This window comes from Dendrobates tinctorius, unplaced genomic scaffold, assembly GCF_039654945.1.
Source record: "Dendrobates tinctorius isolate UK_male_01 unplaced genomic scaffold, ASM3965494v1 ptg000001l, whole genome shotgun sequence".
Classification (NCBI taxonomy): domain Eukaryota; kingdom Metazoa; phylum Chordata; class Amphibia; order Anura; family Dendrobatidae; genus Dendrobates; species Dendrobates tinctorius.
Window position 1 is genome coordinate 15,592,880 of NW_027361669.1, and position 24,198 is coordinate 15,617,077.

The 24,198-nt window shown below is 45.4% G+C and overlaps 1 protein-coding gene across 4 annotated transcripts in view; it reads right to left on the reverse strand.

The window, feature by feature from the left end:
- The window catches only part of LOC141083503 (PDZ and LIM domain protein 7-like), a 147,019-nt gene extending 125,798 nt beyond the window's left edge, over positions 1–21,221 (reverse strand). The window contains exons 1-2 of one of the 4 annotated variants that reach the window (XM_073567841.1): positions 21,050–21,221; positions 20,835–20,939 (exon numbers count right to left, since the gene is read on the reverse strand). In XM_073567841.1, the coding sequence (XP_073423942.1) occupies positions 20,835–20,930 (96 nt within the window). In that variant the 5' untranslated portion in view covers positions 20,931–20,939; positions 21,050–21,221. Of the gene's footprint in view, positions 1–8,882; positions 9,129–13,558; positions 13,717–20,834; positions 20,940–21,031 lie in introns of those variants that run through there. The other 3 variants (XM_073567917.1, XM_073568057.1, XM_073568109.1) reach the window with 3 other exon arrangements.
- Positions 21,222–24,198: the final 2,977 nt, after the last annotated feature.

The following is a 24,198-nucleotide window of genomic DNA, read 5'->3' on the forward strand; positions in this document are numbered from 1 at the left end:
CCCAGAGGCCCCGCCCCCAGCCCAGTAAGCTGCTCTGCATCTGTCAATCAGGGCCGGTGCCGCCCTCAGGCCCCTCTGCTCCTGACTCACAGCCAGTGGGTGATGACGTCACTACATCGCGCACCCGCTGTGTGTCTGGCAGAGGGGGCAGCTCCTGACACTGAAGCCGGGATCAGCGTGGGAGCGAGGAGGAGAGGTGAGTATTGTGTTTTTTGTTTTTTTTTATATCTCTCTTGCTCTCTCTCTATCTATCTATCTCTATTTCTCTATATATCTCTCTATCTCTCTTATATCTATCTTTCTATCTCTATCTATTATCTATATCTATCTCTATCTATTATCTATATCTATCTATTTCTATATCTATCGCTCTATCTTTATATCTTTCTATCTCTACATATCTATCTATTATGTCTATCTCTATTTTACTCTCTCTATATCTATTATCTCTATATTTATTATCTATCTAGCTACCATCTATATCTATCTATCTTTATCTATATATATATCTCTATCTAATATCTATATCTATCTATCTCTATACCTATCTATTTATCTATCCGTTATCTATCTCTATATCTTTTCTCTGTATCTATCTCTATATCTATATCTCTCGCTATCTATCGCTCTCTCTCTATCTCTATATCTATCTTTATCTATATATCTATCTCTATATCTATTTCTATCTATATCTATCTCTATATCTCTCTCTATAGCTATCTATCTATATATCTCTATCTATCTCTATATCTATCTCTCTGTATATCTATCTATCGCTCTATCTCTATATATCTGTCTATCTTTCTCTATCTATTTATCTCTATATCTATCTCTCTCTATATCTATATCTATCTATCTCTATATATATCTATTATCTCTATATCTATATCTCTATATATCTCTCTCTATATCTATTTATCTCTCTGTATATCTATCTATCTTTCTATCTCTATATCTATCTCTATATCTATCTATTTATCTCTATCTATTATCTATCTATCGCTCTATCTCTATATCTATCTTTCTATCTCTACATCTATCTCTATATCTATCTTTCTATCTATCTCTATATCTATCTATATCTATCTATTATGTCTATCTAGCTATCTCTATCTTACTCTATCTCTATATCTATCTATTATCTCTATATTTATTATCTATCTTTATCTATCTATCTCTATCTATTATCTATATCTATCTCTCTATCTATTTATCGATCTCTGTATCTATCTCTCTATCTCTATCTATCTTTATATCTATATCTATCTATCTATCTCTATATCTATCTATTATCTCTATCTACCTATCTATCTCTATATCTATCTCTATATCTGTATCTCTCTATATCTATCTCTATATCTCTCTCTCTATAGCTATCTATATATTATCTCTATATCTCTATCTATCTATCTATCTGTTATCTCTATATCCATATCTATCTCTATATCTATCTCTATATCTATCTCTATATCTATCTCTATATCTATCTTTCTATCTAACACTATATCTCTATCTATCTCTATATCTCATTATCTATCTATCTCTATCTCTCTCTCTTTATCTATCTATCTATTGATCTATCCATCTATCTCTATATCTATCTATTATATCTATCTATTATCTCTATTATCTATATCTATCTATCCATCTATCTATCTATCTCTATCTATCTCTATATCTCTCTCTATATCTATCTATCTTTCTAACTCTATATCTATCTATCTCTATACATATCTCTATCTAGCTATTATCTCTATATCTATATCTATCTATCTCTATATCTATTATTTCTATATCTATCTATCTCTATATATATCTCTATATCTATTTTTATTTATAGCCATCTATCTATATATATATTTATCTCTATATATATCTATATATGTCTATATTATTATTATTATATCTGTATATCTCTATCTATTATGTATCTCTATTATCTATCTCTATCTATATATCTATCTATCTCTATATCTATCTATCTCTATATCTATCTATTTTCTATCTATCTCTATATCCATCTACCTATAGATCTATCTATCTATATTTCTTTCTATATCTATCTTTATATCTATCTCTATCTATCTCTATCTATCTCTGTGAATCTTTCTATCTATATCTATCCATTATCTACTTTCTATCCATTATCTACTATCTATCTCTATATCTATTTCTACATCTATCTTTCTATCTATATCTATCTAACTCTATATCTATATATCTATATAGCATTATTCCCTATGAGGGGGGCAGTATTATACCCTATGAGGGGGCAGCATTATACCCTATGAGGAGGCAGCATTATACCCTATGAGGGGGGGCAGTATTATACCCTATGAGGGGGGCAGCATTATACCCTATGAGGGGGGCAGCATTATACCCTATGAGGAGGCAGCATTATACCCTATGAGGAGGCAGCATTATACCCTATGAGGGGGGAAGCATTATACCCTATGAGGGGGCAGCATTATACCCTATGAGGAGGCAGCATTATACCCTATGAGGAGGCAGCATTATACCCTATGAGGAGGCAGCATTATACCCTATGAGGGGGGAAGCATTATACCCTATGAGGGGGCAGCATTATACCCTATGAGGGGGATACATTATACCCTATGAGGGGGGAAGCATTATACCCTATGAGGGGGGAAGCATTATACCCTATGAGGGGGGAAGCATTATACCCTATGAGGAGGGCAGCATTAGTCCCTATGAGGGGGTGCATTATACCCTATGAGGAGGCAGCATTATACCCTATGAGGAGGCAGCATTATACCCTATGAGGAGGCAGCATTATACCCTATGAGGAGGGCAGCATTATACCCTATGAGGAGGGCAGCATTATACCCTATGAGGAGGCAGCATTATACCCTATGAGGAGGCAGCATTATACCCTATGAGGAGGCAGCATTATACCCTATGAGGAGGGGAGCATTATACCCTATGAGGAGGGCAGCATTATTCCCTATGACGGGGTGCATTATTCCCTATGAGGGGGGCAGTATTATACCCTATGAGGGGGGCAGTATTATACCCTATGAGGGGGCAGCATTATACCCTATGAGAGGGTGCATTATACACAATGAGGAGGCAGCATTATACCCTATGAGGGGGTGCATTATACCCTATGAGGAGGCAGCATTATACCCTATGAGGAGGGCAGCATTATTCCCTATGAGGAGGGCAGCATTATTCCCTATGAGGGGGGCAGTATTATACCCTATGAGGGGGGCAGCATTATACCCTACGAGGGGGTGCATTATTCCCTATGAGGGGGCAGCATTATACCCTATGAGGGGGGCAGCATTATACCCTATGAGGGGGATACATTATACCCTATGAGGGGGACAGTATTATACCCTATGAGGGGGACAGTATTATACCCTATGAGGGGGGCAGTATTATACCCTATGAGGGGGTGCATTATACCCTATGAGGGGGTGCATTATACCCTATGAGGGGGTGCAGTATTATACCCTATGAGGGGGGCAGTATTATACCCTATGAGGGGGTGCATTATACCCTATGAGGGGGTGCATTATACCCTATGAGGGGGTGCATTATACCCTATGAGGGGGGCAGTATTATATTCTATGAGATGGCTGCATTATATTCTATGAGATGGCTGCATTATATTCTGAGGGGTCTACATTATATTCTATGAGGGGGCTGCTTTATATTCTATGAGGGGGCTACCCCAACTCCTGCTACATAATTAAGACATGTACAACCTTATATTATACCCGGATATTAGCGTGTTTTACCGCACAATTGGTGGTCTGGTATTTAACTATGCAGCTACATAGTGGGCCCCAAGAATGATTTTCTCTGGTGGGCCCAAGGTGTTCCAGTCCGACGCTGCATGCACGTTCTATTTTTCAGTCCAAAAACCTGCGAGCCAGAGGGATACTACAAAGCCTTCCATTTATTTAGAAGGTGGCTACATTTAATCCATCAGGAATCCACATTTGAGCTCTTCACCCTGGTCTAATGCAGAGAGCTCACAGCACATAACTCAGATGGTGGAACTGCTGCTCGTATTTCCCGAGACTGCACGCCTTACACTAGAACGGTAATTAGAAAGCTATGGGTTAGAATCTCACTAATGTAAGGCCACATGCAGATAACTGGCATTTGGGAGCTGCCAAGAAAAGAATCAAACTCGGAAAGGACAAAGCAGGTCAACTTCCAGAAGTGAGGAAGAGTGGGGAATCAGGATCCCCTCACCTTCATGGACAAAACAGTAAGATCCTCATATTGGCCAAAATCTCTAGGGATATTTAAGACCACCCCAACCTCTGACCTGCTTCTCTCGGAAACACAATCACCCAAACCAGCAATGCTCTCAGTGCTTCAAAGAACACCCACTTTTGTGCTGGGTTTCCATAAACTCTGCCCTCTTTGTCTCGGGAAATGCTGGACAGTAGGAACCTATGGATCCCCAGCAATCAACTATGTATTACTAGAGTCAGTGCAAACTTATTAGCAGGTCCCAATCTATCGGCCATGACAGTGGTCTGTGGCCACTGCATGAGAGAGTATTGCCACTACCTGATGACATCACCTCCTCTTCTTATAATTAGCCGACCTGGCGCACCATCCCATGAGCATCGCATTGCAACGATGATGTCACACCAAGCAGACTAATCAAAAGAAGAGCTGGCAGGTAAGAGACAAGATTCCCACTTACATGCACAGACTACTCTGGTGGCCAGTGGATTGGGATGGGCAACACTATTTATTACCAATCAAGACAAAAGTGAAGGCAGGAAGACCCACAAATAAGTAGCAACTGAAAACAGCGGTAGAAATGGCAGGAAAGAGCACCAGCATGGAACTCATTCATTGCTGAAGTATTTGCATCCAAATATTTAAAAAAAAAAAAAAAAAAAAAAAATATGAATAGATGTTTGATTACTTTAAGGCTATGTGCCCACGTTGCTTTTTTGAAGCAGAATATTCGTGAGTGGAAACGCGCACCCTCTTCCTGGGAAAACGCATGCGTTTTATGAAGCGCTTTTGTAAGCGTTTTAGCATGCGTTTTCCTATGCGTTTTTGCAATACAATTGTATGTATGTGGAAATGCACGCGGTTCCGCAAAATTAATGAACATGCTGCGTCTTTTTTTTTGCTAAGCGTTTCCGCAGCGGAAAAAAAACGCACCATTAGCACAACATGTGCGGATTCAATTATGATTACATGGGATGCTATTCTTAAGCATTCCCGCAGCAGAAACGCGCGTCTAAAAGTGCTGCGGAAACGCTTAAAAAGCACAACGTGGGCACACAGCCTTAAACCTGTGGAAAAGGATGGACTGTATAAAAGATGGATGCAATTCCTAAATGGTTAGTGCAATATCACATAGAGCCATAATTCTTAGGCTATGTGCCCACGTTGCAGAAATGCTGCGGAAAATCCACAGCATGGGCACAGCAACTGTGGAATCCCATAGGATTCTATGGGGATGTGTTTTATTAGTGTTTTTAAGCGTTTCCGCTGCGGCAAAACGTGGCGGAAACGCATAAAAAACGCAATGTGGGTACACAGCCTTAAAGCTAAAAGTCTAAACATTTTGATCATATTGTGTTGGTTTTGTGTCACATCCATTCTACTGGGGTACAATGTATAGAAATTCTGTCACCATCCAAATATGTCTTGACCTGACTGTATAAAACTAGTCAAGACTCTTCATAGAGTCAAACATTAAATGCTGTAGTTGTTCCTGTGCCTCGACCCCAATGACAGGAGCAGTCAGGTTTCCGTCTCTAGGATGGTTGTATTCACTGACAGCAAAGACCGACCTAAAAATGGCAAGGAGCTGAAATGCAAAGGGAACTAAAACATTACACAACTTTTGGTTATACATTGGCTTAGTTTTGTATACATAAAACTGGAAAGCCTCCTTATGTCATCTGTGGGGTGTCCATCATGCAATCACTGTAGGACCACTGACAGATCTGTCCTCACAGAAGAGCCCACTCCCTCTGCCAAACAGTAGCTGTTCACCAAGGCATCCAAGAATATGTTCACACAGAGTTTTCGTCATGTTGATTTTCTTGCGTATTTCTTGCCGAAATCTTCCCACAAACTGTCATCTATTATTTTCAATGGGAAACCTGCATTGCCATTCATTTAGTCCGGGGATTTTTTGCAACCACTTCACCAAGTGATATGTAAAATCTGCATGAAAACTGCGGCGGGTAGCCACACATGGATTAACTGACTTGAATGGAGCTTGTCAGCTTGTAAACCTGCAGAAGTTTAGACTGCAAATCTATGTTGCAGATCCAAGGGTCAACCTCGAATTTCTGCACTGGCTTTCACTGCCAATACTAATTTTTCAACATAAAAATCTGCTGGACAATGTACCCTAAAGAGTTAAACATGAGTTTTAGCCAAGGCCTCAGCAGGTCAAATTTAACACAATGTACAATAGACATTTGTCTCACTGTAGCTGAAATTTGCTGCACCACTGAACCATTTCATTTTCTGGTGTACAGGCAACCAAATGTATTAGTAAGTGTGTGATTTTTAAAGAAGCACTCATAAAAGTTGTTATCCTCTTAATATATCACAGTCATATTATATAGCACTGTGTACTTACGATTGCTCATTTTGTCTTTCTACCCAGATAATTCTTCTCTTTTCCATTCTGTCTATGACATCATGTGATTTACACTGATTAGCTGAGTCCTTCTAAGCTTTATGTAGAAACAGGAGGTCAATTTACTTTACACAAGTCATGAGTGACTGCAAAAGTCCCTGGCGGGAGGGAAGGAGATTTTGCCTGGGTCAGTCATTGAAGAGGGGAATGATAAATACAGGGAAAAGGTAGAAAGGCAAAATGAGCAGTTGGAAGTACGAACTGCTACAGAATATGATCAATATAATAAGTGGATAAAAACTTTGATGGGAGTGCTTCTTTTAAGGGAATCAGTCAACCCCAGAGACGTATATGACCTATTAATATACAGATAATAGAAATGTTACACTAGTCCTACCTGTAGGCCTCAGAGTAATGGTCTTGTTGCTGAGAAATGTTATATTCTTTCTTTATGGTAATGGTTGGCTTCCAGGCTCCGAGTCATGCGATACCTGGAAGAAATTCCTGCCTCCTCTCTGTATTGTAATATTACCCTCTCCCATCAGAGTCACTTATGGCCCCGGAATCCGGCACCTGCGCCCTGCACTCCCTCAGAATTACATACCTCATCCTCCCTTCTGTGGGCGCTGCATTCTGGGATCTGGGATTCCTATGGGATTCCGCAATGCTGTGCTAATGCTGCGTTTTTTTACCGCGGCGGAATCGCTTTGCGGTAAAAAAACGCAGAATGCTCATTAATTTAGCAGAATCGCGGCGATCCCGCACCCATAGGAATGCATTGCTCTGCTTACTTTCTGTATGTGGCTGTGCACACCATGCGAAAAGTAAGCAGAACATTTGCGGATGGTACCCACGGTCCGGAGGAGAGGAGACTGTCCTCCAGGCTCTGGGCACCATATCCCTGTAAAAAATAGAATTTTAAAATAAAAAATATTGTTATTCTCACCTTCCGGCGTCTCGCGCAGCCTTCCCGCCTCTCTCCACGCTCCTGGTCCCAGTAAGCCTTTGCGAGAATGACCGCAATGAAGTAGCGGTCTCGCAGGAGCGCGACGTCTCTCGGTCATTCGCGCAAAGGATTACTGGGACCGGAAGATGCCGCGAGCATGGAGAGAGGCGGGAAGGCTGCGCGGGACGCCGGAAGGTGAGAATAACAATATTTTTTTACATCCTATCTTTTACTACTGACGCTGCATAGGCGGCCTCAATAGTAAAATGTTGGTCACACTCGTCAAACACTATGTTTGACGAGTGTGACCAACCTGTCAATCAGTTCTCCAAGCGATGCTACAGATCACATGGAAAACGCTAGCAATTCTGCAAGCTAATTAGGCTTGCAAATCGCTAGTTTTTCCGTGGAAAAATCGCGGGAATTTAAAATACGATTTTCCGTGGAATGGAATTTCCGGAATTCTTGCGGTAACTTCCGTGAGAGTTCCGCTACGTGTGAACGTAGCCTTACTATGAGGTCTACAGGTAGGACTAGTGTAACATTTCTATTACCTGTATGCCCATATTAATAGGTCTTGTCACCCCCCGGGATGTATAGATTCCCTTTAATACATTTATTGTACCTTATTTCAGTGAGTTTTAGTTTCAAAACTAGTAAACAAATTCCAGTCTTGATGAAAGACATCCACAATACAAAAAGACAAGTAAAAACGCATGCACTTTTAGAAAATTGTGCACCTTTACATTGGTACAGTGAAAAAAAAAAAACTTGTTTTGAGTCCGGCCTATGAAAGAGCAACACAGAAAAGTAGTGGGACAGGCTAATTATATAGCGGTTTATGACCCGGGCCGTACACAGAATACAGGGTTATAAAAGAGGAAAGATAAACACAGCTGTATGTCAGCCAGGATGGATGCCTCTACTACACAAATGTCTCCTGAAGGCCAGTTACACAACCTATAGCAGATATAGATTTTTCTGCTACGTTAAATTGTATACTTCTATGTCATATACACTTTGCATCTCCCTTTATACTTATTGTAAGAATGCAAATAAGATAGCTTATGTAACCCAAATTGTTGGCAAACTCCGTGTGAGAGACATTTGTAGAAAGCCAGCACGGTCAATATTTCACAGCCACTCATATGGGTTGTCACTTGCCCTAAAAAAATGGAGAGTTTTTTCCAGGAAGAAGACCAACCCCATTGAGAAGCTGCAAAATCTGAAGCTTAGCCTTTGAAAACCTAAGTTACATATATTTATGGCAATAAAGCTTCATCAATGTATAAATGGAAACTTTCTAAAATACTTGATTGTTCCGTTACTCACAGTTTCCACGATACTAGTCTGTGGTCAGTGAATGAGAACATACAATTGATTGTTATTGGATTGGATACAATTGTATCAGTATGGGCAATCCTCTGTGAGCGGCACAAATCTCTACTAGTTTGCTACAACGTATCGGTCACGCCAGTGACTATCACGCCTTTTCAGTGCTGCTGTACTCAATGCATTCGCCGCTCTGCTCCTCCCTGTGTCAGGCTGCCGCACTGAGTCTTCATGCAGCACTTTCAAACCTTGCTGCATATCCCACCTGTCTATATGGAAGACACAGCCAGATCTTGCAGAAATTTAACCCTGCTGTGTCCTACAGGGTTCATCTTCCCCAGCCAATCCCCTGCCAGGCAAGGGATATATTTTAGGCAGCTACTCCCTCCTCAGCTGACTGAGGAGGAAGCTTAGGTTCTAGTGGCATTTGTTGCTAGCGGCTTGCTAAGGTGTAGCTCAGCTTAGTTATCAACCCGGCTTGTCTTCTTGTCTATTCAAATCTCTCCATTCCTGACCCTGGCTTGTATAGTGAACCTGTGCTCCCTGTCCGGGTCCTGTACAGTCTGATCACGCCTTCCTCTAGCCCTCTTTTACTCCATATACCTGCTCAGAGCCGTGGGTCAGCTCCTGCAGGTAAGGGGACTGCCCTGAAGTGACACCTACCGATTAGTGAAAAGCAGGCTGTCGCTTAGTCATGCCTCTCCAGGGCAAGCCCGGCCCATGGCGCAGTGGGTCCAAACCCACCAGCGTTACAGTAACTAATCAGTCACACATCTTTATGTTGGCTCTTGGAGCACTAAGGCCACTTCCGTTACTACAGCCAGCTGGGGCTGCATCATCAGATAGATGGCTCATTCCCTCCAATACTGGGAGAGTGCCAGAAAGCCCCTTATACAGTTGAGGCCAAAAGTATTGACACCCCTGCAATTCTGCCAGATAATACTCAGTTTCTTCCTGAAAATGATTGCAAACACAAATTCTTTGGTATTATTATCTTCATTTAATTTGTCTTAAATGAAAAAACACAAAAGAGAATGAAGCAAAAAGCAAAACATTGATCATTTCACACAAAACTCCAAAAATGGGCCAGACAAAAGTATTGGCACCCTCAGCCTAATACTTGGTTGCACAACCTTTGGCCAAAATAACTGCGACTAACCGCTTCCGGTAACCATCAAAGAGTTTATTACAATGCTCTGCTGGAATTTTAGACCATTCTTCTTTGGCAAACTGCTCCAGGTCCCTGATATTTGAAGGGTGCCTTCTCCAAACTGCCATTTTTAGATCTCTCCACAGGTGTTCTATGGGATTCAGGTCTGGACTCATTGCTGGCCACCTTAGAAGTCTCCAGTGCTTTCTCTCAAACCATTTTCTAGTGCTTTTTGAAGTGTGTTTTGGGTCATTGTCCTGCTGGAAGACCCATGACCTCTGAGGGAGACCCAGCTTTCTCACACTGGGCCCTACATTATGCTGCAAAATTTGTTGGTAGTCTTCTGACTTCATAATGCCATGCACACGGTCAAGCAGTCCAGTGCCAGAGGCAGTAAAGCAACCCCAAAACATCAGGGAACCTCCGCCATGTTTGACTGTAGGGACCGTTTTCTTTTCTTTGAATGCCTCTTTTTTTCCTCCTGTAAACTCTATGTTGATGCCTTTGCCCAAAAAGCTCTACTTTTGTCTCATCTGACCAGAGAACATTCTTCCAAAACGTTTTAGGCTTTTTCAGGTAAGTTTTGGCAAACTCCAGCCTGGCTTTTTTATGTCTCGGGGTAAGTGGGGTCTTCCTGGGTCTCCTACCATACAGTCCCTTTTCATTCAGACGCCGACGGATAGTACGGGTTGACACTGTTGTACCCTCGGACTGCAGGGCAGCTTGAACTTGTTAAGATGTTAGTCGAGGTTCTTTATCCAACATCCGCACAATATTGCGTTGAAATCTCGTCAATTTTTCTTTTCCGTCCACATCTAGGGAGGTTAGCCACAGTGCCATGGGCTTTAAACTTCTTGATGACACTGCGCACGGTAGACACAGGAACATTCAGGTCTTTGGAGATGATCTTGTAGCCTTGAGATTGCTCATGCTTCCTCACAATTTGGTTTCTCAAGTCCTCAGACAGTTCTTTGGTCTTCTTTCTTTTCTCCATGCTCAATGTGGTACACACAAGGACACAGGACAGAGGTTGAGTCAACTTTAATCCATGTCAACTGGCTGCAAGTGTGATTTAGTTATTGCCAACACCTGTTAGGTGCCACAGGTAAGTTACAGGTGCTGTTAATTACACAAATTAGAGAAGCATCACACAATTTTTCGAACAGTGCCAATACTTTTATCCACCCTCTTTTTTATGTTTGGTGTGGAATTATATCCAATTTGGCTTTAGGACAATTCTTTTTGTGTTTTTTCATTTAAGACAAATTAAATGAAGATAATAATACCAAAGAATTTGTGTTTGCAATCATTTTCAGGAAGAAATTGAGTATTATCTGACAGAATTGCAGGGGTGTCAATACTTTTGTCCACAACTGTAAGACAGATTTACTGTAACATCTATTTGGACGCATCCCTTGGCTTCTGTTTAATTACAACAACTGACATTTGATGAACCCATAGGATGAAATTACTACACAGCTAATCTGTAATGGAAGCGATGACCTCGAAATACAGTATGTATCAGTGAAAATCTCCATTCTGTTTAATCTTGGTCAAATGATGAGACGGGACCTATTATTTTTTGTGATCGAGCAGTCGGCGTATATACCTTAAGAAGAATTTATGGACAACAAGGTCGGCCCTGACATGTCTTCCCAAGAAGGTAATAAATGCAGGAACAGTGCACCGACTTATCCATGACCTCAGTGTATACAAGTATGTGTCTATAGGCCCAGCTGTCACTGCCTCTCTGCCTCTGTGAAACCTTACATTACAAGATGCCATACACAGGGCTGCAATGAAAACCTTGGCCTTAGGCTTTACCTTAGAGGTACCTAACCCGTTCCTTAGAAACTACTGTTACAGATCTAGTCATTCATTTAGCCATCAAGTTCCAATTCAGCTATTTCTTAGTGATGATCCTGATGAATAATTGCCAAAGCTTTTCCTACAACTACAGCTACAGTAATGCACCCCGAGTCCACATAAGGGCATTCTACAACTTAATGGGGAGTCAGACAGACTACGGGATGGTGCTTGCCAAAATATTGACTAATAATTTGCCAATACACCTTCCATCCTATCCAACCCAATATCAGATAATCACACTGTGTATGGGCAGCTCCGCAAGTCTGACATTCATGGTCCAAGTATAGATCGTGATGTCCAGACCAAGCTCATCAGCCTCATATATCCCTATGAAGCTCTTAAAAGAGCTATTCCCATATCCAAGATCCTATCCCAATATGAAGTGGGTGTAATAATAATAATATTAGCAAATATTTCCAATTAGAAATGTTGTATAGTTCTTCTGATTTGCTATATCACTTACCCAAAGCGCAGTCCTTTGCAGTAGCTTAGGTATCCATAGATATGACCACTAACAACTAACTAACTGTCATTATCAGTGGTGGTAACCATGGATACCAAAGCTACTGCAATCCCTACACATGGCATAAGCAACATAGCGAATCAGAAGAACTATACTACATTTCTAATTGGAGATATATAATAATTTTATTACATGTTTGGTTAGAATGTTGGAGATAGAAATACCCCTTTAAAGCTCAGATCAGGTGGCAGCACGGTCCGTGTTCAAACCCTGAGTATCAAACTTCTGAAACCAGCTTAAGGCTAACTTCACACGAGCGAATAAAACAAAAAATCCAGAAAGCTCAAACTATTTTTTTTCTCATTTGTCTTTCGTATATTATTCATTTTTATACATCAGCAGTTAATAAAAAGACCAACTTTCTTCTTTTAATGAATTGCAATATATCTGCAAAAATTCAGACGCTGTACGAATGATCAGTACGGAATCCAATTTTTTTTAGGTGCACCCATATACTTGAGTGTGCGAGACTCATCCGACACACGGAAGAAACTACTGCCGGCTGTGATTTTCATCAGGAGCAGATTCAGTTTGTGAAAAAAAAAAAAATAATAATACGCCTATTAAGGGTGTGTGCAGACGCTGCGGAATCCGCTGCAGATTAATCCGCACAGATTTTTCAAAAACTGCGGATTATCTGCGGTTTAGTCCTGCGGATTCACCATCTCCACAATGGTGGAGATAGGAACCCGCTGCGGATTCCGCAGAAAGAATTGACATGTCAATTCTTTCTGCGGTTTCAAAACCGCAGCAAATCCGCGCGGATTTTTCCGCAACGTCTACACAGCGGTTTTTGGTTACCATTCATTTGAATCGTACTGTACACCGCAGCTAAAACTGCTGCGGGTCCGCAGCGGCCAAAACCGCTGCGGAATCGCAGCGGAATCCGCAGCGTGTGCACGTACCCTTACACTGCCCACCTGATTGACACTGGTCTGAATAGGGGTCCGTGTGGGACCACCTGAAGCCTCTCTATGGGCGAATTCCCCCATGGCTGATTTGCTGTGGATGTTACCTGCAAGGCTCATTCCGCTTCTCATAAATGTGTTTTGTGAGATGGTGCTTATACATATATACAAGCAATGTTGCAATTTACTGCTTACTAATACTTTCAGTTATTCTGAGCGATATTACCTCTTTTCTTTCCAGCTTGTTGCCTTGGAGACTGACCACCGCTGCTAGCCATCAGAACACGCACGATGCACAGAAGCTCTCTTCTATAAGGCGTGTTAGCAGTGTTTTGCAGCTGGCCAGGATTTCTGCAGTGCACTGCTACCTCCTAATCCAGGACGGATAGAACACAGCACTTACAGCATACACAGCAGTGGTGGTCGGTATCCAAGGTAACCAGCTGTAAACAAAGTCAGTGTGACCATTTACAGCTGTTCTTGAGATTTTAATAAGGAGGAAATTGTGATAATATCCATATAGGAAGATGGGAATAAATTAAGCCACAGATTCTAAGCATCCGGGAAGTGGGTGAGATTTGACAAATCTGATTCACATGCTTTCGATATCCTCGGTGTGGAAATACGAGCATGCTGTGCAGGGCTGTGGAGTCGGTAATCCAAACCTGCGACTCCGACTCCTCAATTTCCCTTACACCGACTTCCACATATATTGCTTATATTTAAGTGAAAAATTTATTGTAGTACAATGTGAAACATCAGACATTTAATCATTTTTATGATACAATAATCAAGATATTTAGATAGAACATAATATATATTTATTGGAATACAACTTTAGAACACAAAAAAACTGTAATAAATTGTAAATATGTAATAGACTATGTAATATTGATATATATATATTCATTCCAAATAGAGGCAGCACTACATAGTTCGTTTTCAAATGATAGTGAATTTATTAGACGCACATATCAGAGCTCTGATATGTGGGTCTAATAAATTCACTATCACTTGAAAACTAAAGCCCCCGTTACACATAGCGATATCGCTAGCAATATCGCTGTAGCGTCACCGATTTTGTGACGTAGCAGCGATATTGCTAGCGATATCGCTATGTCTGATACTTACCTCCGACCGGCTCCCCCGCTGGTCGCGAGAGAAGGTCCTGGATGCGATGCGTGGACGCAGGCGGGAGGACGTCAGGATCGCCGCGTCTGACAGGTAAGTAGCAACCCCTGACCCCTGCTCTGTCACTGGTGAGATCTGCCTGTGTGGCAGCTCACTAGCGACCACTTAGCGATGCACCAGCGATCCATATCGTTGTCGGGATCGCTGGTGCATCGCTAAGTGTAACGGTACCCTAACTATGGAGTGCTGCCTCTATTTGGAATGAATATTGGATACTGTGGCTGATACTGGACTATTTGCCTGGGGGCCGTGCACCCGAAGCCAAGTACTGTGCTCTTTTTTCTAATTATATGTAACACTACGACTTATCTCAGCTAAGTCAAAGCCTAGATCCTCAGGCTACATTCACACCATGGGTGTAGCCAGGATCAAACCGGGGGGGGGGGGGCAGAACCTCATACTGTACACCTCAGCTGCTGCAGAACCTCATACTGCACGCCCCTACACTTGAAAATAAAGCCTGCACCTTAAGAAGATGTGGTGATGAATACAGTCTATTTATTCCAATTATCCATTGATGTTGATGTGTTACTGGGCGTCCTTTTGGGCAGCTATGAGGTGTACCTGACTTGTGCTAAAAAAAAAAAATAAAAAAAATAAAAAAGGAGTGTTAGTCTGTGTGCTACCCGGCTTTCATTCTTTTTGGTACAGATAAGATATGGATAGACAGATATGGATAAATGGGTAGATAGAATCTATGAGCTCAAAAACCTTTCAGGTGATGCGGCTTTTTAAAAAGCTGATCTGCTTTTGCAGCTGAAAAACGTATCCTCAAAAAACGCAGGAAAAACGATGTGTGTGAATGTAGCTTTAGATCAGGAATAGAACATCCATTTACAGGACATTTCATAACTTTTCCAAATTCCTATGAAAAAATATTCAGCACATTCTGCATTGAACTACTGTACCCAATTTATTATATATTTTAGGAGTCGGTCCATTTTATACCGACTCCACCAAAATGAGCACCGACTCCGACGCCACAGCCCTGATGCTGAGAAGTCTCCAATCTGCAACACACGCTTGGCAAAAATATAGCGGATTTTCACAGCGGAGTTCATCACTTTCAGCGTAACAGGAGTGAATTCTATGGTGAATCTGCAACTAAATCTGCATGTCAGGAGACCCTCACAGGGGATCTTGTCTTGAGACCACCCTTTATGCTTGCTACTAGAGATCTGCAAAATAGAAGGTGGTTGTTCAAGCACCGTATAATGCCGTGGTCCCACTACGATATTACACCGGACACAATATGCTAATGATACTCAGCTCCAGCTCTGCTGTGAGGGGGATCCGAGTGTCATTGCTCTGTTCTCCGACCCTCTCATATCAGAGAATCGTAGCACAGGTGTAGAGGAGACGGGGAAATTAATTTCTCCATTGCCAGTGTCCACGAGAATCGTACTGCACTCGGGTGACATCCGAGTGCAGTGCGATGTTCCACACAAACCCATAGACTTATGTGGGTGCGTGCATACGATTCTCAGATGCAATCTCGGCATGTTCCGAGTTCAGAGCAGGGCACCTGCAGAGTTTCCAGTCCGTACACAGACTATGAATGTCGGGCTTATGAAGCTGGAGGGTTCAAGGGAGTTTCTTTGTTCCTTCTTTTTAAGCTAAAATCAAAATGAAATAGTTTTCTTTCCTGACCACCAGGAACACAAAGGGAAATGTGGCAGACCAAACGTTCAATAAACAGAAAGCGGATATTTCCTTCCAAACACCTGTTCACACAAGGAAACAAAAACCACATTGTGATTAGCTCGTTAGCTACGCTAATTACAAAGCAATGAGGTGTAGTGAGAATAACAAGGGAAGGCCTGAGAACAATGCCAGTGATTGGGGCTGTGTAGAGACCAAAAGTGAAATAACACCTTCATACCTGGAAAGACAGTGTGGACAGACATTACACACAAGACTAGAAGTGTCTGACGCCGTTCTCACGCCAACCCCCAAAACAACCCCAAGCACACTCCTGCCTGGGCAAGACCGCCCCTCATACAAACATTAGGGCAGAACAAAATGATCGTCTGAACGTGGCACAGAAGCAAAACCAACAAACATGGGAACAAAAGCCGCCCCACCCAGGGAAGAAGGTGTGAGGTGATCGGCAGACACTCCACTGCTCAGCCCCCAACTTACAAAAAACTTGAGTGACCGGTGAGCATTACACATGCCCTCCACCCATCCTTCTATGGGTCTAGAGACACCCACCCAGCTGCCCACAGTCACGTCCGTATGGGTCCAGAGACACCCACCCAGCTGCCCACAGTCACGTCCGTATGGGTCCAGAGACACCCACCCAGCTGCCCACAGTCACGTCCGTATGGGTCCAGAGACACCCACCCAGCTGCTCAAAGTCACGTCCGTATGGGTCCAGAGACACCCACCCAGCTGCCCACAGTCACGTCCGTATGGGTCCAGAGACACCCACCCAGCTGCCCAGTCACCTCAGTATGGGTCCAGAGACAACCACCCAGCTGCCCACAGTCACGTCAGTATGGGTCCAGAGACACCCACCCAGCTGCCCACAGTCACGTCCGTATGGGTCCAGAGACACCCACCCAGCTGCCCACAGACACGTCAGTATGGGTCCAGAGACACCCACCCAGCTGCCCACAGTCACGTCCGTCCAGCATGTCACTCATGTGAAAGCCATTCACCCTTTCAGTACCGGCACTCAGGTGACTTCCCTTGGTGTATTCTCACAGGTCAGTGCTAGACTGAAACAATAGCAGAAACATGTCCGTCATTGCTGAAGTTCCAGGCAACGATGATGTGAGCTATGACATTATCTGTACAACTCTGTGGAATATGTCAGAGCTATAGAAGAAAGCGCCAATTAAGAAAACCTTATGCTGGCAGTGTCAAGAAGTTACAATAGTTAGAAGTGTCAGAAAAGCAGTAGTGTTCCGAGACAAGAAATATGGCAGCCAGCAGTCACCATTTATAGCCCTGCTGGTCTCCTCTGCCATAGAGGGGACACGGCCTCGTCAGCGGCACTGCCCCCGCTCAAGATACATGGACTGCACATCTAACACAAACATATGGTCACATAGAAGAAAGACTGTAAAAGCGACCCGCCTTCATGTTATATCCTGAGAAGTGTCATATATAAAATAACGTACGCACAGACTGTATATGTATAGAGCCATGAGAGCAATCCAGTACACACAGTGCGTATGTACTTGGATTGGAGTGCAATGTGTATATATCGAGCCATGTGTGTACTGTACATGTGTATATAGATTTGTAAGTGTACATATATACCAAGTCGTGTGTACTGTACATGTGTATGTAGTCATGTGTGTACTGTACATGTGTATATAGATTTGTAAGTGTACATGTATATATAGTGTCATGTGTACTGTACACATATAGAGATTTGTGTACTGTACACGTGTATATAGATTCCTGTATGTACTGTACATGTAGATATAGATGTGTACTGTAGTCGTGTGTAGTGTACATGTACAGTCATGTGTGTACTGTACGTGTATATATATAGTCGTATGTGTACTGTACATGTGTATATAGATTTGTAAGTGTACATGTATATACCGAGTCATGTGTGTACTGTACATGTATATATATTGTCATGTGTGTACTGTACACAGAGATTTGTGTACTGTACACGTGTATATAGATTCCTGTATGTACTGTACATGTAGATATAGATGTGTACTGTAGTCGTGTGTAGTGTACGGTCATGTGTGTATTGTACGTGTATACATATAGTCGTATGTGTACTGTACATGTGTATATATAGTGTGTACTGTACGTATATATATAGTCGTGTATATATATATATATATATATATATATGTGTGTGTGTACTGTACGTGTATATATAGAGTAGTGTGTTCTGTATGTGTATATATAGAGTAGTGTGTGTACTGTATGTGTATATATAGAGTCATGTGTAGTGTATATGTATGTATAGTCGTGTGTGTACTGTGCGTATATATAGTAGTGTGTGCAGTGTATATGTATATATAGTCATGTGTGCTGTATGTGTATATATATAGTTGTGTGTACTGTACTTGCATAAAGTGTGTATACTGTATGTGTATATATAGAGTTGTGTGAATACTGTACGTGTATATAGAGGCGTGTGTACTGTACATCTGTAATCGTGTGTAAAGTATGTGTATATATAGTTGTGTGCATACTGTATGTGTATATATAGTCATGTGTGTATATATAGTTGTGTGTACTGTACGTCTATATATAGTTTTGTGTACTGTATGTACCCACTATACTATACTAATACACTACACTCCACTACAGGCTTGGACTGGCCCACAGGGTAACAGGGCAATCCCCCGGTGGGCCCCTGTGCAGATCTGGGCGCCCAATCCTACTGTATGGGGATTACTTAGCATGATTCACTTGATTTACTCTGTACAGAAAAATGCAGCATCTCATCATTCATTAGCTAAACTACCCAGTTTATTATTATTTAGAGATATAGGTTCAATTGTGAACTAGGGTCATGTAATATTTGTTTGTAGGTGAAAAGTGGGCCCCCAAAGTCAATGTTACTGGTGGGCCCTTGGCACCCCAGTCCGACGCTGCTCCACTATACCCATATATTGTCGCATGTACTGTACGTGTATATATAGTTTTGTGTACTGTGTGGGTATATAGAGTCGCGTGTACATATAGGCATGTGTATGCTGTACGTCTGTATATATAGCATGTGTGTACTGTACATGTGTATATATATATATATATATATACATAGTCGTGTGTGCTGTACTTGTATGTGTAGCATCCCGTTTTATCTCCCAGCCTAAGCACAAGCCATTCTGATGTGTCATGGAAATAGGACTCCCTGTAACCGGAGCCGTGCTCCTCTCCGTGCTCCTTTCCGTGCTCCTCTCCGTGCTCCATCTCCGTGCTCCATCTCCGTGCTACTCTCCGTGCTCCATCTCCGTGCTCCATCTCCGTGCTACATCTCCGTGCTACATCTCCGTGCTACTCTCCATGCTACTCTCCATGCTACTCTCCATGCTACTCTCCATGCTACATCTCCGTGCTATTCTCCGTGCTACTCTCCGTGCTATATCTCCGTGCTACTCTCCGTGCTATTCTCCGTGCTACTCTCCGTGCTATTCTCCGTGCTACATCTCCGTGTTACTCTCCGTGCTATTCTCCGTGCTCCTCTCCGTGCTACTCTCCGTGCTACTCTCCGTGCTACTCTCCGTGCTCCATCTCCGTGCTATTCTCCGTGCTACTCTCCGTGCTACTCTCCGTGCTATTCTCCGTGCTATTCTCCGTGCTACTCTCCGTGCTATTCTCCGTGCTACATCTCCGTGTTACTCTCCGTGCTATTCTCCGTGCTCTTCTCCGTGCTACTCTCGTGCTACTCTCCGTGTTACTCTCCGTGTTACTCTCCGTGCTATTCTCCGTGCTACTCTCCGTGCTATTCTCCGTGCTACATCTCCGTGTTACTCTCCGTGCTATTCTCCGTGCTCCTCTCCGTGCTATTCTCCGTGCTACTCTCGTGCTACTCTCCGTGCTCCTCTCCGTGCTACTCTCCGTGTTACTCTCCGTGCTATTCTCCGTGCTCCTCTCCGTGCTATTCTCCGTGCTACATCTCCGTGTTACTCTCCGTGCTATTCTCCGTGCTCCTCTCCGTGCTATTCTCCGTGCTACTCTCGTGCTCCTCTCCGTGCTATTCTCCGTGCTACTCTCGTGCTACTCTCCGTGCTACTCTCCGTGCTATTCTCCGTGCTACATCTCCGTGCTACATCTCCGTGCTATATCTCCGTGTTATTCTCCGTGCTCCTCTCCGTGCTACTCTCGTGCTACTCTCCGTGCTATTCTCCGTGCTACATCTCCGTGCTATTCAACGTGCTCCTCTCCGTGCTCCTCTCCTATTAGCCGAGCTTCTACAGCTTGCAGCGTTGTCCTCGGGCTGTGACAGCAGCAGCGCCCGCTGAGGGGCCACGTCGGCACTGTGGGGCAGCACAGTGGCTCAGTGGATAGCACTGCAGCCTTGCAGCGCTGGGGTCCTGGGTTCGAATCCCACCAAGGACAACATCTGCAAGGAGTTTGTATGTTCTCCGTGGGTTTCCTCCGGGTACTCCGGTTTCCTCCCACATTTTAAAGACATACTGATAGGGAATTCAGATTGTGAGCCCCATCGAGGACAGTGATGATGATGTGTGCAAACTGTAAAGAGCTGCGGAATATGTTAGCGCTATATAAAAATAAAGATTATTATTATTACACTCCATCCCCTCGGCACGGCAGTGGTTAATCTGTCCTCCCCCCGCAGCGCAGCCATGGCCGCAGTCACTCACCCTGGAGATGGAGAGCGGCATGTTGAAGTCCTTGCCTCCCTGCAGGCGGAAGCCCCAAGGGGCCGGTCCGTCCAGGGTCACTTTGTAATCCTCCATGTCAGCAACCTGCAGAAGAGACAAGACAGATATGTCAGCAGTGGAGGGGTTAAGCGGCAGTGGCCCCACATCTGACCCCAGGGGCCGCACAGGTCCCCCACCAGAGCCGCTGCACCTACGGGCGCTCCATGCACCTCCGCGTCTCCCCAGCAGTGTCACCAGGCGGCGAGTCCTGCCCGCTCTCCCGGCCGGCGCCCAGGCTATATAAGGAGTGTAAGCCGACACCGTGCCGGGGGATCCGGGGAAGTGAATCATGCTGGGGTTTGGGAGGGACCAGCACAGCGCCACATTCCCGGCTCCTGTCGGGAGGGGGGCGCATTCCTCGCACGGACACAGGGATGGCTCAGGACCCGGCTCTGCAGCCAATGGGAGGCCAGTCTTCAGCACGGGCACTGCCAGCTGTGGGCTGCTCACTATAGCGCCTCACCAGCGTCCTAGGTGGCTGCTCTCCATTTTACAAATAACTTTATTAAAATTGAAAAAAATGCTCTCCATTGTCCTAGAGAAAGTGTGCCACATACAGCAAGGTGGCTGCGGGGACACACATGGTATGACTGCCCGGGGGCACACGTGGTACGACTGCCGGGCACATGGTATGACTGCCCGGGGGGCACATGGTATGACTGCCGGGGCGCACATGGTATGACTGCCCGGGGTCACACATGGTATAACTGCCAGGGGGCGCACATGGTATGACTGCCCGGGGGCACACGTGGTACGACTGCCGGGCACATGGTATGACTGCCCGGGGGGCACATGGTATGACTGCCGGGGCGCACATGGTATGACTGCCCGGGGTCACACATGGTTGACTGCCCGGGGTCACACATGGTATGACTGCCCGGGGGCACACATGGTATAACTGCCAGGGGGCGCACATGGTATGACTGCCCGGGGGCACACGTGGTATGACTGCCCGGGGGCACACGTGGTATGACTGCCCGGGGTCACACATGGTATAACTGCCAGGGGGCGCACATGGTATGACTGCCCGGGGTCACACGTGGTATGACTGCCCGGGGGCACACGTGGTATGACTGCCCGGGGTCACACGTGGTATGACTGCCCGGGGACACACGTGGTATGACTGCCGGGGGGCACATGGTATGACTGCCAGGGGGCGCACATGGTATGACTGCCGGGGGGCACATGGTATGACTGCCCGGGGACACACATGGTATGACTGCCCGGGGTCACACATGGTATGACTGCCCGGGGGCACATGGTATGACTGCCAGGGGGCGCACATGGTATGACTGCCCGGGGGCACACATGGTATGACTGCCCGGGGGCACATGGTATGACTGCCCGGGGACTCACATGGTATGACTGCCCGGGGTCACACATGGTATGACTGCCCGGGGGCACATGGTATGACTGCCCGGGGGCACACGTGGTATGACTGCCCGGGGACACACGTGGTATGACTACCGGGGGGCACATGGTATGACTGCCGGGGCGCACATGGTATGACTGCCAGGGGGCGCACATGGTATGACTGCCCGGGGTCACACATGGTATGACTGCCAGGGGGCGCACATGGTATGACTGCCCGGGGTCACACGTGGTATGACTGCCCGGGGGCGCACATGGTATGACTGCCCGGGGTCACACATGGTATAACTGCCAGGGGGCGCACATGGTATGACTGCCCGGGGACACACATGGTATGACTGCCCGGGGTCACACATGGTATGACTGCCCGGGGGCACATGGTATGACTGCCAGGGGGCGCACATGGTATGACTGCCCGGGGGCACACATGGTATGACTGCCTGGGGGCACATGGTATGACTGCCCGGGGACACACATGGTATGACTGCCCGGGGTCACACATGGTATGACTGCCCGGGGGCACATGGTATGACTGCCAGGGGGCGCACATGGTACGACTGCCCGGGGGCACACGTGGTATGACTGCCCGGGGACACACGTGGTATGACTGCCCGGGGTCACACATGGTATGACTGCCCGGGGGCACATGGTATGACTGCCAGGGGGCGCACATGGTATGACTGCCCGGGGGCATACGTGGTATGACTGCCCGGGGACACACGTGGTATGACTGCCCGGGGTCACACATGGTATGACTGCTCGGGGACGCACGTGGCATGACTGCCCGGGGGCGCACGTGGCATGACTGCCCGGGGGCGCACGTGGTATGACTGCCCGGGGGCGCACGTGGTATAACAGCCCGGGGGCGCACGTGGTATGACTGCCCGGGGGCGCACGTGGTATGACTGCCCGGGGGCGCATGTGGTATGACTGCCCGGGGACGCACGTGGTATGACTGCCCGGGGGCGCACGTGGTATGACTGCCCGGGGACGCACGTGGTATGACTGCCCGGGGGCGCACGTGGTTTGACTGCCCGGGGACACACGTGGTATGACTGCCCGGGGGCACACATGGTATGACTGCCCGGGCCGGTGTCAGGGGAATGTGTCACAGCAGTGGTGACCCGGTCCGTGGCCCTAGGCGCCCAAGTAATGGGGGAATGTAGTTAATGGAATGGAATAGTTCGTGACGCCACCTGTGGTGCTCAGCAAGGGAGGTGTTAAGCCGACACTGCATGCAGATCCGCTGGGACTGATGGTAGGGTGCAGCAACGGTGTAAAAGCTCCCCACAGGTGAAGCTATAGTCCCAGGGCAGTGTAGAGGTGGTTGGCACAGGGATGTAGCAGTGCCGGAAAGGTAGGAATCAGACAAGACACAGCGGGGTGCAATTTCTGTACCTTTACTTGATAACTGCAGTCCAGGGTCCTCATTACAGATGGAAACGGAGCAGGCTAGCCTGGAAGCAATTCAGGGATTCTCTCTCAGCAGACGGGCTGTGCAGTCTCCTTCTTAGCGCTCATTTGAATGAAGTACTCCAAGTACTAAGTTACTCTGAAGTTCCTCCTGTCAGATGTTTCCAAGAACCTTACTTGCACGGCAGACAGCTGTAGCCTCTCTCGGGGACTCCTCTTTTGAGTCCTGGCTCTCTATCCAAGTTGCTGTTGTGCCTCAAGTCTTAGACAGGAGTAGGGCATTTACAGCTTCCTACTCCTCTGGTATCTGCTGTAGGATCGTTAGTGTCCGTACAACCGTGGAGACCAGGCTCCAGTTCATGCGCTCCCACCGCGAGGGAGCTCTCCTTTCCTAGCTCAACCTCCAGCTTCTCTTTCCACGTCTGCACACTTCACCCTCCGCAGACTAACTGACCACTCCTTCCTCTTGGCCCTCAGAGAGCACTCCTCCCCTTAATCCTGGTTCAGAGTTCCCCCTGCT